The following is a 20,000-nucleotide window of genomic DNA, read 5'->3' on the forward strand; positions in this document are numbered from 1 at the left end:
TCTCTCTCTCTCTCTCTCTCTCTCTCTCTCTCTCTCTCTCTCTCTCTCTCTCTCTCTCTCTCTAACCGCATCATTCGCGACTCTCGAGCAGTTTGAGAACTGAGAAGAATGAGAGAGAGAGAGGGCAGTGACTATACCATGTCACTGAGACTATGTATGTGTGCTGCGCCTACTGAATCCAAGTGCAGAAAAAACATATCCATATAGATTATTACATAATGCACCATGTTATTACATTTCCATCAAAAAAAAAGTTGCGGCCGCATTCCGTAATAAATTTCGCATTTTGTAATAATTTATTACAAGATGAGAAAAAAGTTATTACGAAATGCGTTCAAGAAATGTATTACGAAATGCGTAAATTATTACACAATGCGGCGATTGTCACCACATTATGTAATAATGTGTTACATTATTACATATTGCACCGTTATTACATAATGCGGCGTTACAGCTTGTGTGTTCATGTACTGTATGTTTGGGAAGAGAGAGACAGAGGGGTCGATATTGTAAAGAATGAGTATGTGTATTCAGGTGCATGGCTTACCTGGGTGTGGACGGATGAGACAGCCTGCAGCTCCAGGTTAAAGACCCCCTTGTGGCTGTCCATCCACTTCACTGGAGGCACCTGAGCTGGGATCCTCTAATGGGGATAAAGTCAGAGGCCAAGGTATGGGAGAAAGCGGAGAATATCACATCATCATTCACCAAGTATTGAGTCAATTAAACAGATACTGGATCACAAACATTACAACGCATTACATAATAGTTATGCTTTGTATCTAAAGTTACTTACACTTTTTGAAATAATACTCCTCTCCTTCAGTTACATGACTGAGTTTTACCTTTCGTCTGTTCTTTCAGCCACTCTCTTAGTCTGGTGATGCCGAGGGGAGATGTTTTATTTGAAATATTGTGCGTTATGATCTGGTGGTGAAATCTAATGAGTATAAAAATCTAGTCTGGTGATACTAGTTCTAATTACAAGTTAGCAACTATCATTGAATCTTACAGCCGTTCTCTGAGTCTGGCAGTGCATATTCTACCTCCAGGTTAACATGCATACATCATTGAATCTTATGGGTCCAGCTGGAGGCAGCTGGAGCTGATATATCCAGCTGGAGCTGATATACGTATGTTAGCTTGGAGGTAGAATCTGCACTTCCAGACTCAAGAGAATGGTTGTAACTACAGAAGAAGGGTAAAACTCAGTCATTAGTTGCCTTGGTCAAGAGTACTTCCTCCACAGGTACCAACATTCTTTCAACCTTTCAATTAAAAGACCATCTTCTTAAAGTGATACTGTACTACTTCTGGAAATGAGCTCATTTTACAACTCCTGTTGAGTTGAGCTTGGAACTAGAAGTAACATCACCAGAGTAAGAGATGGCTGAAAGGAGGAAGGAAGGAAGGAAGGAAGGAAGGAAGGAAGGAAGGAAGGAAGGAAGGAAGGAAGGAAGGAAGGAAGGAAAGAAGGAAGGAAGGAAGGAAGGAAGGAAGGAAGGAAGGAAGGAAGGAAGGAAGGAAGGAAGGAAGGAAGGAAGGAAGGAAGGAAGGTAAAAGTCTATTATTTAACTGAAGGAGATGAGGAAACTGAAGCAATTTCCAGAAATGGTACAGTATCGCTTTCACCATCAGATCACAGCTGCCCATGAAGTCCAAACTGTTGCATAGTGTGGCTTTATCCCCCATGATGATGCCACATGACTCTCACCTCTGGGGAGTGCAGGGAGTAGTTGACGGGTAGTTTCTCCTGGGCGATGGGCAGGCAGTACTGTCCCGTCTGCAGACGGTCATTGTGGACTATGGGCAACCACTGCAATGGCAAAAGCAAGTGGGGGATCAATGATCAAGCCAAGGCAACTCAGTTTATTTATTTTTTAGCACATTTAATTCAAGATGGCTGGGCTGGTCTCAAAGTAGGAAGAAAATGATGATGGAAGAATAGAACATGTATGAATGACAAAAATAACATTTAAAGAACAGGAAGATGCAGGAAGAGGAAGATGAAGGAAGAAGAAAAAATCGTGACAGATCAAATTAAAATGATAAAAAAGAATAATATTATACAACACAAGGTTTCAAAGCCATTGTAATGACAGAGTAAGAGTCACCTATAAAGTAGTCATAGTATAAAGCCTGGTCTGTAACCATGTTATCAGCTATTTGACCTGAATGGAAAAATAGTTATTTGTCCAATGTGAACAGAGACAGCCTCTCCGTAATCCTGTCACGTTGAACGGTGACCTGGGCTGGGAGAATTAGATGTGCTGTACCACGTATCAAATTTACACGGTAACAATGACATAGTTGGGGTTATGGCAGAAAGCACCAGCTGTCTCTAAAATATGCATCTAATCTCAGTTTTTAATCACATATCAAATCACTCAGCGATGATTAATCGACTGCAATTCTGAGCTTGGCTGTAGTTTTTAGGCTACCTATTCGAGAGTGAATTAATCCCACTATATCTCATGGTTGTTATATTTTCCTATTCTAATTCACAGAGAAACTACAGTGTAATCAACCATAATACATTTTACCTCTCCCTGTATTCTGTGATGTAGCGCCATAGAGGCTATCCTTTTAGTCTTATATATATAGGTCTTCGTCTATTAGTCTTATATATATATAGGTCTTAGTCTATTAGTCTTATATATATATATATATATATATATATATATATATATATACAGTATATATATATGGACAAATATATATATATATATATTGTAATATATACATATATGATGACACTTGTCAGATACTCAGTATTTTCAACTCTAAAAAAGGCAAATGGGCTTCCCTAAATACTGAGTATCTGACAAGTGTCTTAACAGTGCTAGCCTGCCTCTTATTCTGGTGGCTGCTGATGTCATATACTGAGTATCCTCCTACATAGCTAACTATTTTTTTTTATTGGGATTAATACTCTTGGAGTATCCGACGAGTGTCTCAAAAATTACACTATGGTAAATCCTGGGCCATGGCCAACTGACTTTTTTTTAGGAGGGAAATACTCACAGAGTATCCGACGAGTGTCTCAAAAATTACACTAATGCCTGGACCATGACTAACTGACTTTTTTATGGGGGGACTAGTACTCACAGAGTATCCAACTAGTGTCTCAACAATTACACTAAATCCTGGGCCATGGTTGACTGACTTTTGTTACGGGGGTACTAATAGTCACTGTAAAGGCATTTTCCTATCAAACTTCTCTGGCCATGTGAGGCAGAGTGCGAAGTTCTTTTGACGCGCATTCCTAGTAAGCACACACGGAGAGTGAAATAAAATGAGATGTTCTTGTTATTTATTTTCAACATTCCGGTTGACTTTCCATTAATTCAAGTAAATAAACAAACAAAGGCTATAAACTTAAAGTACACGCTATGCGGTCAAAAACGATTTCCTCTCCACGCTCTGTCTGCCAGGCACCTGTGAGTGTCCTAAATTAACTAATCTGTGAGTCGTGCTACCAGTGCGCGTCAGAGGGAGGGGCTCACAGTACCACTCACATCACAGGTGCGTTGGGAAGACATAGAGTGATTAGGTCCAGGTAAGTACACATTACAAGAGGTAAGTATGTGACACATAAGCAGATAAACATGAAAAGGTATGAATATAACACAAACTGGTAGCAGGTAAGCATTTAACCAACTGAAAAGTCTCTCATTCATAGTTTACAATAAAACTTATAGCAAATGGATAGAAATCAGGAATATGGCTCCAATAGTCACAGAGTATCCTTTGAGTGTCTCAACAATTACACTAAATTCTCGACCATGGCTAACTGGCTTTTTTATGGGGGGACTACTACTCACTGAGTATCCGACGAGAGTCTCGACGGCTCCGGCCTGGCTCTGCTTCTGCTGGCAGCTGATGTGGTAGAAGGTGAAGAGCAGGTGGTGGCGCTCCGTCAGTTTAGCCGGCAGCCTGATCTTCACCTCCTCGTAGAAGTCTGGAGACCTGGGGGAGAATATTACATTTACATTACATTACAGTATACATCCCCATAGAAGTCTTGGAGACTGAGAGCTACATTACATTATAACTCCCCTTAGAAGTCCGGAGACCTGAGGGAGATCATGACGAAACATTATTACACTCTATTGCAGCAGGGATGTCAAACTCAGGCCCGGGGGCCAAATTTGGCCCGCGGAGCCATTTTATTCGGCCTGTGAGATCATTTCAAATATGTATAACGATTGTCCCACATACACCATTAATGTATATTGTAACACGACTTGAACATTAAATTTGCGACTTCATTCCAGATTTGGATTTTGGCCCTCGGTCAATTTGAGTTATATTACAATATACCTCCTCGTAGAAGTCTGGAGACCTGCAGGACATCATGACGTCACATTACATTACATTATATTACCTCTTACATCATAGAAGTCTGAAGACCTGCCGGAGCCAGAGTTGTATAAAGTAGAAGTAGTCTTGCAGATGAAATTACACCAGTAGTATGATATTACAAAGTTGAAACCATGTAATACCATACCACTGGGGTTGTAATCACATCTGTAAGTGTACTTCTACTTCTACATTATACCTCTTCATAGAAGATACATCTTGTGACAAAGCCTTATGGTCCAAATGTGTCCCGTTCTAGAGATATTTCAAATTTCAAGTACCGGTAACTACGATATCCAATCTAATACCAAGGCTTTATAGGCATTTTTCTCAGTTTCAATGTTGTCATACTTACTGCACTTTGTAGGGCAGTATATTACATTACATTACATCTCCTGCAATGGATCACTTGCGAGAGAATATTGGGAGTAGTGTCGGGATCGAACCTTACCTGCGTTCAAACCCAGGCCTATGGGATGCCAAACTGGGGCCCTGATATCATGACATTACACTGCAGCTAATAGTGTGTGATGTTACATAGGTATCTTGTTCAAGAGCAATAAAAAATGAAAAGTGTGATCTTCATTATCATGGATTTTAGAGTGCTTCATAACCACAGTGTGACACTGCATTGGGGATACTTGCTTGTTGTGGTAGGTCACTGCTGAGTAGGCCTCTGAAACAAACTCGGGTCCACTGGATTTTCCAAATATAACCTGGAGAAAAAAATTATAATAATAATTGAATAACAATTGTTAATAATTACTAATAAATAATTTTATATTTTACAAATTATTAAACATAATAGATCATATTTATTACATTCCAACTTGACCTAGTTATACAGTAAACAAATTGCTTTCTGTTCTCATATGATCTATCCTGGTATTGTATCTATTTATCTTGTATAATGTGAATTTGCTGTACCCTTCTTTGCTGAGTACTATGACCTTTGTCTAAACACTAGCTCGCCTAAACTTAATTCGCCTCTACACATCTGTCGCTTGGTTTTTGTACTCTCTTCTTAGTTGTTTTCAACAATGAGTTTGCTAAGTACTTTCACATAATCTAATGTTTAAAGAGGTTACTTCATTCCCAATAAAACATAACAGGGTATGTTGAGTTGATCAGGAGTTCATCAAAAGATGTATTTGGGCCTACTAAAAATGATGAATGGCATTGCTCAATGTGACTTACGGGCAGAATACAGCTAGGCTCCTCTCCGCTCATGAACTGGATTTTTACGGTAATGTTCCTGGCCGAGGTCAGGCGATTAGCCACGTTCAAACGCTGAGGGTAGACAAATAGGAGGTTTCTGTTCCAGGGGGAGGAAGGAAGAAAGAAAGAAAGAAAGAAAGAAAGAAAGAAAGAAAGAAAGAAAGAAAGAAAGAAAGAAAGAAAGAAAGAAAGCAAAGAAAGAAAGAAAGAAAAGAAAGGAAAATGGATACTTTTTGAAGGTTAAAGAAATAACAGCAAGACGTGTGGTGATCTGGAGAACTTCTGCGCTCCACCATACAAAATAACACATGACAGCTTATTAAACATAGTAGTCTGCAACTGATTTCAAGAGCTTAGGACAAGCTCTTGCAATACCCCCAATCATCCACCAGAGGGAAGTGATGGGCATCGTCATAGAGTCATGAGAGAAATCACTGGATGGCAACTCAGCAGAGTGCAACAGTAGTGCGTGAATGCAGGCAGACAAAGGTCACGAGTTTATAGGCCAACAACACTGGGGTAAGCAGTTAAGGGAAAAATGATTCAACAGCACTTTTGTCTCTTTTGTGTTGCTACAGTTCACAGAGTGTGCACAGTGTGTGTTAATGTGAGTGTGTGAGTGTGTGAGTGAGAGGGAGAGGGGGAGAGAGAGAGAGAGAGAGAGAGAGAGAGAGAGAGAGAGAGAGAGAGAGAGAGCGAGAGAGAGAGCGCGAGAGAGAGAGAGAGAGAGAGAGAGAGAGAGAGCATATGTGAGTGTGTGTGAGAGAGTTTTTATCAGAATGTGCGTGCGTGCGTGCGTGCGTGCGTGCGTGCGTGCGTGCGTGCGTGCGTGCGTGCGTGCGTGCGCTTCTCTGCCATGCATTGGGTGGAATGAGGCGTTAGATAATGACCTGTAAATACAGTGCGGGACATAGACATCGCTGGAGGGGAACTCCAGAACCTCTTTGATGAGCCGCGGGTTCTTCTCCGGTACGGGCCGCACTGGGATGAGCTCAGGAGAGAGGCAACCCGGCATGTTCTCTGGAGCAGGGAGAACCTCCAGCTTGATTATACCTGAGGGGAAACATATGACATAAAAATAAAACAGTTGAAAACACAGGAACTCCTCCACACACATCACCTGAACCTACACCCAGGTCAGGTGTATTGCTGAAAGTGGATAGGTAACTGTCACATTTTACCTCAACCTTGATTATACCTTATGTAGATCTGACTAGATTAGATTCAACTTTATTGTCATCCACTACACATGTGAGGATGCAGAGTAACTTAGCCTGCAGGGCACACTAATACACCATTACAAAAACACAGGAAATGTTCACATACATGTCACCTGCACCTCCACTCTGAATGAATAGGGATGAATTAAGGAATCAAGTGCCCCTGAGCAAAATATTGCTGTTGGACCCACGTCATTGCTCAAGGACTCACAGGGGGACTGCAATTTGGTGTGGGTGGGGGATAATTTTTAGTATACCATCTCATTTCTTTGACATATATTCTCTATTTGTCTCCTGTTGTTCAGTATTGCACTTTAATGTCTGTATGTCTTACTGTCTATGTCTATACCTAGTGTCTGTTTGACTTGGTTTGAAATGACTAAACTATTTCCTGTCAGTGGCCTCATCATTCATGCCCTTACGTACACAAAAATGTGCCCAATTAAAATGATGTATTCTTGTTTTTAGTTTAAATTACACATCTGGAGTCTGGTGCTACGTCCTCTGTGCAAGGTCAATTATATATACGAATTTGACAAAAGTACACTTGACTTAAAAATTTACTATTCTCTCATGTCCTCCAAATTGTTTAATTGCCATAGTTCTCAACTGTGGCTTCTGTTTGATTTCCAGCAGGTTTGTTGAGGCAGAACTGTGTTTTTCTGTGGTTTGAGATTTCACTGGGGCAGTTGTGTGGCCTAATGGGCAAGCAGATGGCTATAAGGTCACGAGGTCACATGTTGACTTCATCAACTGGTAGCAAAAATGTGGGTGGGGTGGGGGCACTGCATAACCAGTATCAACTTCTCCTGCCTGCACCCTAATCCTCAGACTTTGAGCAGAACGCGCGTGCAGTGCACACACACACACACGCACACACACACACACACGCACACACACACACAAACACACGCACTTCTGGTGCAGCCCATATTTTACTCACTTTAAGTATAGATTCAGAGATTCAGTCACTCTGAAAAACTCTAATTATAATCCAAGGCAGATCTCACGCACATCCAATTTCTTTAAGGGTCAAACCGTAAAAGTTCATGTAAGGCAAGGAAGATCCGAATACCGATGATCTCCCTTTTAATCCATTTTTATTTTTGTGATGTTTCGGGCCACCACAGCCTTTGAGGAAACACTAAATATTGATATTCCAAGGCACTCTTCTTATCCAAAAAGAATTAAAAGTCTTGATTTAAACATTGGTATTTTAAAGTTTATTTTTGGATAAGAAGAGTGCCTTGGACTCCCTCCATTTTTAATGAGACTTGGTTTTTCCAAACACCAAAGAGCACCTTGAATAATTTTTCCAACAATTCCCGAGCACTTTGGAATTTTCCTTTACTTCACTAAATATTGATATTTGTATGATCCTACCTGGTATCGTCTTTGTCCGCCGCTGTACAGACGCTCTCTTGATGTCAGCCAGAACCTTGAACAAATCCTCATCGCTAAGACGGTCTCCTTCCTGAATACATGAAAAATAAAAACACAAAATAAGCAATACGCTATACACAGTATAATCAAATTCAATGCTTTAACCCCTGTTATATATTAGTTGTTACAAGACTGGCAATATCCTAGTCGTAATGCATTACTAAAGGCCCTGTGCACGGTCATCGTGGTGTAGTACTAAGGTAGTAAAGTTTTTCTCTGTGACTAGTACAACGTTCCAGTGGTGGGATGGTGTGTGTTAAGGGGCTACAACATATGACGAAAAATATCTGTGCAATAGCTCTAAATGTTATCAAAAGATCCAAGCAACTGGGCTTTTTGCGCCTGGAAAAAAACAAAAAACTCCTTCAACTTCTTTGGCTACTTATATACCACATTATACATTCGTAACGCCAAAAAAACGATCGTAAACCACACCTTCCCTACAAGAAATTACATAGGTAGCATCCAGACTCTCTCACTTGTGAGATACTGTGGTGTTAACCAGGCAAGTGCTGGTGTATGGGACAGACCTGTTTGAAGAGTGTGTTGATGGTGATGTTGGCAGGTTTGAATGACGACAGGTTGAACTGCTCCTCCATGAAGGAGAAGCGGTCCGAATTCCGTCTCGGCAGATACGCCCTCCTTTCTAAACTGCCTTTGCCTGTTAGACAGAAATGGACAGCATTGGAGCTAGAGTAAAAACTATATTATTTATACGGTACAAATGTAGACAATATACTGAATGCATTTTATGACTAAAGAAGTCACGTCAATTGTACTGTCCCATTAAAGAAAACAACATTTAAAGACACAGCAAACACCAATACCAACACTAAAATGACAGTCTGTCTGATGTCTGTCTTGCCTGTGTGTGTGTGTCTGTCTGCCTATGTGACACTCTCACTCTCACTCTCGCTGTGTGTGTGTGTGTGTGTGTGTGTGTGTGTGTGTGTGTGTGTGTGTGTGTGTGTGTGTGTGTGTGTGTGTGTGTGTGTGTGTGTGTGTGTGTGTGTGTGTGTGTGTGTGTGTGTGTGTGTGTGTGTGTGTGTGTACTTGCCTACATTCTGCATTTCCTAGCCCACCCTTGAGGTGGTCTGTCTGCCTGCCTGCCTGCCTGCCTGCCCATCTGCAAGCCTGCAAGTCTGCGAGTCTGCCTGTCTGTCTGTCAGCTTGCCTGCCTGCCTGCACATCTGTCTGTCTGTCTGCCAGTCCTGTCTCACCGTTGAGGCTGTCTGTGTCTGCGTCCCTCTCCAGCGTGGCGCTGAAGACGCTGGTGATGTTGACCACCCCCCAGGCGAAGGGCATCCGGTAACGACCCAGCCTCTGGCAGAACTGCTCCGCCTGGCCTCGCAGCTTCTCAACCTTCTCCTTACTCTACAATGACACATATAGAAACATTAGACATATCATTATTATCATTAGCAGTAGAAATAGTAGTAGTAGTAGCAGTAGTCTTAGGGCCTCCGCACATTGGTTCCGACAGCACTGCGGAGCACTTTCGCTTCCGACACAATTCCGACCCCCAAACCCAATTCCACACGAACATAGCATGGATGGGCGTCTCCGACGAAATAGACCTCGTCTCTAATTGCTAGCGGACATCGGCACCAGTGTGTGGGGTTCTATTGAAAACAATGGAATCGAACTTTTGCGGAGCAGTGCTCTGCACTTTGTCGGAGCCAGTGTGCGGAGTCCCTAAGTCACTGCTTTGTCTGACCCCATCTTCTCCTAACTGTACATATACATATACAATCACATCATAGACACATTATAGTAGTAGTAGTACTGTAGTAGTAGTAGTAATAGTAGTAGTAGTAGTAGTCGTAGTTGTGACTGTAAGACACTGAAGTACACACTACTGCTCTGCCTGATTCCTGATGCTCTCCGCCTTGTCCTTACCCAGTAAGGTAGCACTTAACTTAACGCCATCATCATACGCAAGACATAACAGTGTAATAACAGTGTCGTAACGCAGTCATGCATGTGTCAGAAACATTCCGTCAATTGTCATAAAAATTTGCATTATTACTTTTTTATTAAGTGACATTCAGTTATGGCAGAGACAGCCCTAACAATGCACAGTAACTGTTCATGACCGTAAAACGTTATGACGTTATTGACATCATGTTTATGACACTGTTTTGATACTATTATGACACTGTTATGTCATACGTATGAGACCGGCGTCAAGTAAAGTGTAACCCCCTGGTAATAACATGTACAGCAAAGACACGACTTACTAGTACCTAGGGCTGGGCGATATGGAAAAAAACTATATCACGATATGGATTACTTTATATCACGATAACGATATATATCACGATATAGCACAATTACATAAGTTTTCAGTTATTATCTTTATTTGCTCTTTATTCATGTCGCAAAACAACCTTTCTTTAAAATGGATCTTTTTATTCTTATTTTTACAGTTACATGAACTTATACTGTGTATTGTGACAACATGAAATGTAATTAAATGATATTCAATTGTATAAAATTGATAAAATTACTATCACGATATAAACGATATAGGAGAAAGGTCACGATATGCACTTTTATATCACGATAACGATATATATCGTCATATTGCCCAGCCCTACTAGTACCACTTAGAAATTGACCTAATTCTACAACGACTCGTACAGACACATTATAGTAGTAACATACTGGTCCTTACCTTGGCCCCATCACTCTCTCTGATGTTCATGTAGGGCTCTGCACACTCGCCAATCTCCCCCTGCTGAAGCACCTTCTCAATCTAGAAAGTAAGAAAGAAAGAGACAAAGAAAGAAAGATTATTGGGTCCATTCATGCAGCGTAATTGCAAACAATTTTCCCAAAATTCCTAGTGCAACTAGCATGCATAATCAGTAGGATGTATCACATAATCGATTAATCTAAACATAGTTAAGATTATTTATTTCTTTATTTCATTTCATAATATATGTAAACATTCTGGGTCCTTTGGGATGTACAGGGTTCAGCCTGATATGTGTTATACCGCCGAGACACAAAGAGCCACATGTAGTGTATGTGTAAACATACCATGACACTGTGCCACGACAACCACTTGCATGTTTGGGGAGGGACTGGTAAACGTTACGTTAACCCATTTAAGAGTAAGTAAGAGTAAGAGTAAGAGTAATTTATTTGTCACATACAACCCTAGCTTTAAGCTAGCGTGCAGTGAAATGACAGTTGGGAACTCTGTGCAAAAAAATATAAATTACATAAATTAATTAGGCTATACATCATGAAAATAAAAGTAGACGATTTTCTTAATTGTCCAAAGCTGTGTAGACTCAACAACAAGGTGAAGTTCTCTGTGGAAAGTGAACGTAGATGTGGCACTGGCGCAGCTGTTGTGAAAAAGTCCACTGGTCATAGGGAAGGAGGACGCTCCCGTTGACGCGTGCTGAAGACGCTTCCGTTGAGGCGTGCTGAACTCGCTTAGTGGCAAAACAGCATCCTCACGCCACTTGCTGATTACAGCTAGGCAAAGAGCAGTCCAATATCCACCCACTAATATGTTGTGAAGGTGTCAGGTCACCGGTCGTCGGTCGATCGATCGATCGATCGAGGCTTTTCCCCTCCGATTCCCGTTTGGCATTCCCATCTCCATGGAGAGTTCCGCAACCACGTCGTCTATTTAAGACAACCCGCTAAGACAATTATGCCCCGTGTACATCGGGAGCGACCAACGCGAATGAAGCGACGGAAGTCATTCATTCTCTATGGAGGGTGCGCGACCAGCGCTACCGGAGCGAATTCGCCAGGGGCGAAGCTTCTTGAGCGACCAGGGCGACTTTTGACGATTGAACTCAAGCTAATCTTAAGCGAATTCGCTATGACGCTGTTCGGCGAAAACCAATCGGAACGTTCATATCGAGGAATGTCCCAGGCTGTCAAGACAGAGCCGTTATGTGATTAGCTGAATCAAACATGTCAGTGCAGCGTCCAGAGCGAATAAAACGAATTCATGGCGAAACTTCTTCAACTACCCCAGCTACCCGGTCGCGTTGGTAGCGCTTGATGTACACGGGGCATTACAGTGTTCCACAGGCAGAACAGTGCACATTATGGGTCTATGGGCAAGGTCGTCTGTGGAGGGCAAAATATTTCCTTGATGGCCAAGTAGAAGTCTGGAGAAGGTTTTGTGAACATTAATTTGACGACATGGTACATGTCTGTGTGGAGGATGTTAACATTTTACCTTAACAACCAGATAAATGTCTATAGGGGATGCAAACGTTACCTTGACGACCAGGTAGATATGTATGGGGGATGCAAACGTTACCTGGTTGACCACGTAAATGCCTATGGGGGGATGTAAACATTACCTTGACGACAGGTAGATTTCTATGAGGGATGTGTTACCTTGACGACCAGGTGAATGTGTATAAGGGATGCAAACGTTACCTTGACGACCAGGTAGATGTCCGGGGATGGCTGCGTGATGGAGAAGATGGCGGCCTTGGCCTGGCTGGCAGGGTCGATGCGGGGCGTGTGGCCGCGCAGGAAACCCCTCATTGAGTCAGAGTTCAGGTCACAGTGGAAGTCCTCCGAGATCTAGCAGACACACAGGCACGCACACACATACATACATAGCCCGATGAGAGAGAACAAAAGGAGTTCTGACCTCTGCAGAGTGCAAAGTGTGTGCGCGTGTGTGTGTGTGTGTGTGTGTGTGTGTGTGTGTGTGTGTGTGTGTGTGTGTGTGTGTGTGTGTGTGTGTGTGTGTGTGTGTGTGTGTGTGTGTGTGTGTGTGTGTGTGTGTGTGTGTGTGTGTGTGTGTGTGTTTTCTTTATCCCTGTGTGTTGTCTGCAGGAAGCAGATTTTGCAATAATGTTTCTTTTCAAAGAATTCTAGTCATTCTTCTCCTCACAGAGTGCACACAACCACATGGTCACATGCGCACACACGCACGCAGGCACGCACACACACGTAACCTTGCGCACGCACACACACACTCATACGCACACACACACACACACACGTAACCTTGCCAAGTATAAATGCCTGTGCACACACACAACATGGACAGACACCCCTCCAGAAATGAAAACACATGCCTATGCAAAATCTGGTGCATAGTGTACACACACACACACACACACACACACACACACACACACACACACACACACACATACACACATACACACACACACACACACACACACACACACACACACACACACACACACACACACACACACACACACACACACACACACACACACACACACGCACACACACACACAATGAATATGAGAGGGTTTCATTTGCATGCATGCAACCCCACTGCCCATCTCTAGAGGGATTGAATTACACTGCACTCCCTTCTACGCCCAATCCCATCCACATAACCCAGAGCTTGTGTGACCTCAACACATCACACAGCTCACAAAAAACTAGGGATGTACCGAATGCTGATTTTTACGGTTCTGACAAATACTGAATCCACTGCTTAAGATTTAGCCGAATCCGAAGCCATATAACGAATCCAACTCCAATCACTGGAACCAAATCCGAACCCTGTCAACAAGGCCGAATCCAGCCAAATCCTATTCAAATTTGGTACATCCCAAAAAAAAAACCAACACAAAATAAGCTTAATAGGTGTAGTAGTCCCATGTGCTTTTAAACAGAATTGGCACATTATGTTGAAGGCTCTTTACACTTAAGTAACTAATAAAATAAGTAAGTGCATAAAATAATGTTCGTAGGCCCATGTGTTTTAAAACACACTTGCCAGCATTGCATTACCGAATGCTCTTTACACATTTGTAAGATCGCAGAGTTCCTCTGCTATTTTCTTTTCTCTTTCAAAGATTAATAATAATTTAAAAACTACATATAGATGTGGACTACATATAGATTTGGACATTTAATATAAAGTTTTCAAAGTCAAAGATCGCCTGTCACATCCAGCCTGATGTCATTACGTCATCAGTTTAAAAAGCTTAACTGCCACAGGACGACAACATGCCAGAGGCATGGCTGGTTAATTATAATATATATTAATTTCATTATTATTTAAGAGAAACAAAAAAATTATTTCTTAGAGTCCAAAGGGACCAAGGGATGGCCAATGACTACAGAGGGCATTGTAAACAGTAAATTATATGCACATGCCTGAGGACATTGAAGTTTTTTAGGTCAAAGATGGCCTGGTTGTCGTGTGATGACTCTGCTTATATCATCACATCATCAACTGCTATAGGACAACAATAACCCAGAGGCATTGCTTATTTTTTGTCATTGTTGTTATAAATTACTTGGGAGAAAAAAATATTAGAATCTAGAAAACGCATCTTTATTGAGAGGTTGCAATAATTAGGCAAGATGCTGTAAAAAGTACTTTAAAAACGTGAATGTTTTAAAAGCCAAAGATGGCCTGTTGCGTGATGTCCCTGCTTATGCAACCACTCATCATTTTAAAAAGGCACAGAGCCATAGGACAACAACAACCCAGGGGCATTGGTGGTTAATATGTTATTTATTATGATGTCCACTGAGCACGTAATGCCTCAGGGTCAAAGAGGCGCCGCTTAATATGTCCCTGCTCACTAGTAGAGGAGAGGAAAGGAGAGGAGAGGAGAGGAGAGGAAAGGACGATAAAAAGGGGTAGAGAGGAGAGGAGACAGAGAGAAGAGGGTCAGAGAGGGGGACAGAGGAGAGGAGAGGAGAACAAGGAAGAGAAGAGAAGAGAAGAGAAGAGAAGAGAAGAGAAGAGAAGAGAAGAGAAGAGAAGAGAAGAGAAGAGAAGAGAAGAGAAGAGAAGAGAAGAGAAGAGAAGAGAAGAGAAGAGAAGAAAAGGGGAGAGAAGAAAAGGGGAGAGAAGAAAAGGGGAGAGGAGGAAAGACGTGGAAGAGGAGTAATGAGGAGAGGAGAGGAGAGGAGAGGAGAGGAGAGGAGAGGAGAGGAGAGGCTGCTCCTCCTCGAGGCAATGACATACAATATCCTGATGCCGGGAAGGCACGTCCCACCATCACAGTAGTGTAGCAAAGGGCTTTAGGGAGCTGTGGTCGTGGCAGAGAGTGGTGTCTGTTCCACAGCTGGGTCGCCTCCCCTTCATTTGCAGCAGTGCGTTTATTTTCATCGACCACATCAAGGAGAGAGAGAGAGAGAGAGAGAGAGAGAGAGAGAGAGAGAGAGAGAGAGAGAGAGAGAGAGAGAGAGAGAGAGAGAGAGAGACAGAGAGAGGAAAGAACGAACAAACGTGGTTCTTGAGGTTTTGGCACACAGACGTCTGGCTCATGTGAGATTTTGCTTCTTTTTTCTTCTCGTGGCCCCGCACAGCAATTCTGACAGCCATTTTTAAGAAATCAATCACAGCTCAAACAAACAGCAACACACACACACACACACACACACACACACACACACACACACACACACACACACACACACACACACACACACACACACACACACACACACACACACACACACACACACACACACACACACACACACACACACACACACACACACACACACACACACACACACACACACACACACGGATCGTTTGTCAAGTGAAACAAATTTCCTCTCTGCTTTTACGATTTTGCACCACCCCTCACTTGCTCCCTCACTTTCGCTCAGATATTTTTAGTGTTTTCAGGATTTCGGACGTAACTGGGTCACAGATGTGTAGCAACTGCCTGGCCCACGATACATGGTACAGATGCCGCTTAATCACCTGTTTTGCCTGGCACTGATCACACAAATAAAAAATCATCATCTGTGGCTCACATTGAAAGGGTGTGTGGCTAGCAGACTGTGACATATTTACTCCCAATCGGCACATAACATTTTGCAGTGTTAAGTCGACACTTGAAGAGTTCAATTTAATACTCAGTGTTGGCTCTAATACCTAAGTGTTGAAGTAACTGCAAGATTTACTGTGTGGCTTTCTCTTCTAGTGCTACCACACTAAATGGGTGGAATGAAACCTGCTTATAATCCATAAAAGATGCCCTAAATTTCTTAAGTAGAACAGGTTTACTATTCTATCGGGCCTGTTTTTGTGCTGTTTTTGGACTGGTGCCCCTCCCTCCACATAAAGGCTCCCCTTTTCTCCTTTAAGTTACTCTATATATTCCTTTCATGTAGCTGTAACTGAAGCCATTTCATGCATGGAAAGCCCCCACTCTTTTTGGGCGTGGATCTCCACTTTTCTGGAGCGTGGCTCTCCTTATCCGACAGGCTGTAGGCAAAGCCCCTCTAGAGCAGCAAGATGCATTATGGGTCGCCAATCTACATTAACATAATGAGGAAGTTGGTTGCTATGGTGATGGCACCATCTGGCTACCTTTACGGGAGCTCCCACATTTTTAAAAACTTAAAGATATTTAGGTTGTTTTTTTCTATTTTTGTGTACCTAGCGTTGTACATTTTGGGTTCACATCGTCAAATGAGGCCTTTAATCGACTTTTCCCACACATTTTTTATTGTTTTTTAATTACTTTTTCCATGGTTGTGTTTTTTCACAAAGCATCCCAAAAATGCAACTCTGTTTAGGAAGACGCTCTTAGCTATCCACGACCATCCTAGCTTTTCGCGGCCAATAATAGCATACCTGCCAAGCTAATAAGGCAATACACTAGAAATAGCAGAGAAGACAACTGTCCACGGGAGACAACGTGACTTCAAGTTAAAGCTGTATCGGCATACAAGATCCCTCCCTTGCAGCGTTAAGATTTGATAATACAGTACCTTTCAGATAAGTAGAATTACAGTCTTCCAGCACTAGTAGGGTTGGTCTTGATGTTATGAAATTAGGCCATGTTACGAACACTTCCAGAATCACCTTTCTCTAGGAATATTGTTATTGTGTTTGTGTGTGTCTGTGCACTTTCTCACATGAACCCCGGATATTTGGCGCTGTGCAGCAGCCTGCAGAGATGGTGTGTGAATGTGGGGAAGTGTGTGTGTGTCTGCATGTGTGTGTACCTTCTCACATGAACCCCACAAAATTGGCGCCGTACGGCAGCCTCCAGAGCTGGTGTGTGAATATGGGAAATGTGTGAATGTGCATTTTGAAAGCGCTTTGAGACAACTATAGTTGTTATACTGCGCTATATAAATACAAGTTCTATTGTATTATAAATAGGAGAGAGAGTAAGTGCACAAATCTCTACAGTCCTGGATTTAAACACTCCGAGGCTTAACGTACCACCCCTCTCTAGATAACATCATAATAACTCGGCTAGTGTCAGTCAAGTTTCCTTTGTGAACAACATTCTAAGATAGAACATGTCTAAGATAGTTCTAAGATAGATAAGTTCCTGATTCTGGGTTCCAATCATCCTTATATGTACGTACAGAAGGTGCGGCAGAACTTGACGTGAAAACCTTTTTCTAAGTCCGAAAGTACTGTTCCATGGGGTCCAATCTTCTACAATCTTTGCTTCAAATATGTCAAGGCTCTCACTAAGTGACCAATGTCATCATCATCATCGTCATCTAGCCCAGTGGTTCCCAACCTATGGGTCGGGATCCCCCTAATGGGTCGCCAAAGATCCACAGGGGGTCGCGGAGCCCTCTTGATTTTAAGGGGTTTCGTTTTAAATATATATAGCCCATGTTGAATAAAAGACAAAGCATTTAACTAATAAATGCATAGATGCAACAAATTGTAAGTGCTACATTAAACATTTATTCTATATTTGACCAAAGACGAATTGAGGAATAAAATAACTAAAATAAGTTTTCGCAGGAAACGGAGGGCATCTTGTGACTCCGTCTCGTGCAGGCGCTCGCGTGGTTGGGTCACCAAAGCTTACAATAGTAAAAACATGGGTCCCTTAAGAAAAAGGTTGGGAACCACTGATCTAGCCTTCACAACAAAGGTGATTCTCGACTGCCAAAATCATCTGGCTAACACACAAAATGACTCCATGGCTCTGGATCATCAGTGTGCAAGTCCATCAGTTTGTCATATCCACATGCCTTAGACATAATCTGGCGATGAACTCATGCTCATCCATACAGTAACCTTCTCAAGATTCTCTCCAAGGATTGCCTCACGTAGACAGTGTGAGACGACGACGGATGAGCTTGGAGGAATTTCTCACATCCTTGGGTGTCTCAAGGACACCGACAGCGGGTGGACACGTGCGTGCCTCCACAACACTAGGAGCTTCACCCATCCATCCTGACCCTAACACCCACTCACCAACTTTGAGAAATATTACACCTACCTTCTTCTTTTCCTTGAGGTCATATAGGGCCATGGTCGCAAATATGGGCTCAATTTCTATCTCGAATCTGTTCAAATCAGGAAAAGAGAAGAAAAAGGGAGACAGAAACAGAGAGAGTGACAGACAGATAGACAGACAGACAGATAATCTTAGATATGGTTGTCCTTTTAGACCACTCCCGTTTCGTCTTAAATAACAATATATATAGACATATAAAATGCATGAGCTTTTAAAGGCTTTAGATGACAGGATAAAATGCTGTTCATGATTTTTTTTTTCGGCCATGTAGACAGACTGCAAGAATTAATTGACAGGAAATCACCCCACAAGGGATTTAATTAAAATTGACCCCCATGGCCTCACTTAGAAGTGGAGTTTCTCATCAATCACGAGCATATTAATATAACAGGCAACATCGCATTAGGCCATTTTCAACATGATTTGTCTTGTTTTGATGTTCATCATAATATACTAATTATATTCACACCCCGAGGCAATAGTGAATAATTTAATGCACTGTACAGCCAGTGCCTTGATAGACATGAGTATGTGAGTCCATTCTGCTTTTGTGTACAGTTCCCTGGGCACTCCTTCTCTAAAGCAACAGTAATCTTTTTTTAATAATTTCAAAGAAGTAAAATAATCTCTGTGGTTCAGTAAACATGTAATGGCATTAAAGGCACTTTTGAATTCTCTTTGATGTCCTCTTTGGGTATTAAGTGATTTTGAGGGACCTGGCCATCTCTCTGTCGTTAAATAGTCCTTATGAGAAATATTTAGCATTATGTTAACCTTTAACCCATTCTAGCCTGATGCTGCGTATATGTTGCTTGACCATTGGTGTCTGGAGCGACATTTAGGCGAGCATTTAGGCTCTTGAGATTTGAACTTTTTTTATTTACAATAGGCATGCTAAAGCTGACTAAACCCATTCTAATGCAAGATGAGTGTCCTAGCTTTTAAACACAACTTGTTTCATGGTTTTATGTGCTTCGGAGGCTAAGATATTTAGGTTTTAATAGGCAGAGGGCACATTTTCCCAAATAGGGCTTAGGCATTCAGCAGGCGCTTTATGAAGGTGCCTAAGGCTAAAATGGGTTAAAGGCATTGAGAGTAAATAGAATGGAGGCCAAAATTCTATTTCATTGTTGAAGCCGAGTTGGAGCCAAGGTTGGACCCAAAAAGACCAAAAAATGGCCAAATCCCATTCATTCCTATGAGAGACATAAAACCCTGTATCTCCCTTAAATGCCACTCCAGGGGGATCATTTTTCGCTCAACTAGTAGGTCCCCTTGCTCTCCAACTTACCAGGGTGGTGATTTTTTGTGGCGATGTTTTATTTTAGAGAGATATTAAAAGTTAAATTGACCAATGAGCATCAGAACATGGTTTGATTGACCGTTAGAAGTCTTGTTGTTGTCCAATCAGCACCTGCGTTTGGCGTTGCTAAGGTGGAATGTAAGTTGGAATGTTCCCAAATCTGGCTTCAAAGCGTTGAATGGCAAATAGCGTTGATTTGGCGTCCATTCTATTTACTGTCAA

The 20,000-nt window shown here is 42.1% G+C and overlaps 1 protein-coding gene across 1 annotated transcript in view; it reads right to left on the minus strand.

Moving 5' to 3' along the window:
- dock8 (dedicator of cytokinesis 8) overlaps positions 1-20,000 on the minus strand; it is a 119,212-nt gene that overhangs the window by 45,055 nt on the left and 54,157 nt on the right. The window contains exons 8-19 of the mRNA XM_063186211.1: positions 18,458-18,524; positions 12,663-12,812; positions 10,921-11,001; positions 9,464-9,617; positions 8,774-8,904; positions 8,184-8,274; positions 6,471-6,633; positions 5,560-5,677; positions 5,008-5,078; positions 3,825-3,969; positions 1,715-1,816; positions 548-643 (exon numbers count right to left, since the gene is read on the minus strand). Coding sequence (XP_063042281.1) covers positions 548-643; positions 1,715-1,816; positions 3,825-3,969; positions 5,008-5,078; positions 5,560-5,677; positions 6,471-6,633; positions 8,184-8,274; positions 8,774-8,904; positions 9,464-9,617; positions 10,921-11,001; positions 12,663-12,812; positions 18,458-18,524 — 1,369 coding nt within the window. The remainder of the gene's footprint in view (positions 1-547; positions 644-1,714; positions 1,817-3,824; positions 3,970-5,007; positions 5,079-5,559; positions 5,678-6,470; positions 6,634-8,183; positions 8,275-8,773; positions 8,905-9,463; positions 9,618-10,920; positions 11,002-12,662; positions 12,813-18,457; positions 18,525-20,000) is intronic.

This window comes from Engraulis encrasicolus, chromosome 21 (genome assembly GCF_034702125.1).
Source record: "Engraulis encrasicolus isolate BLACKSEA-1 chromosome 21, IST_EnEncr_1.0, whole genome shotgun sequence".
Lineage (NCBI taxonomy): Eukaryota > Metazoa > Chordata > Actinopteri > Clupeiformes > Engraulidae > Engraulis > Engraulis encrasicolus.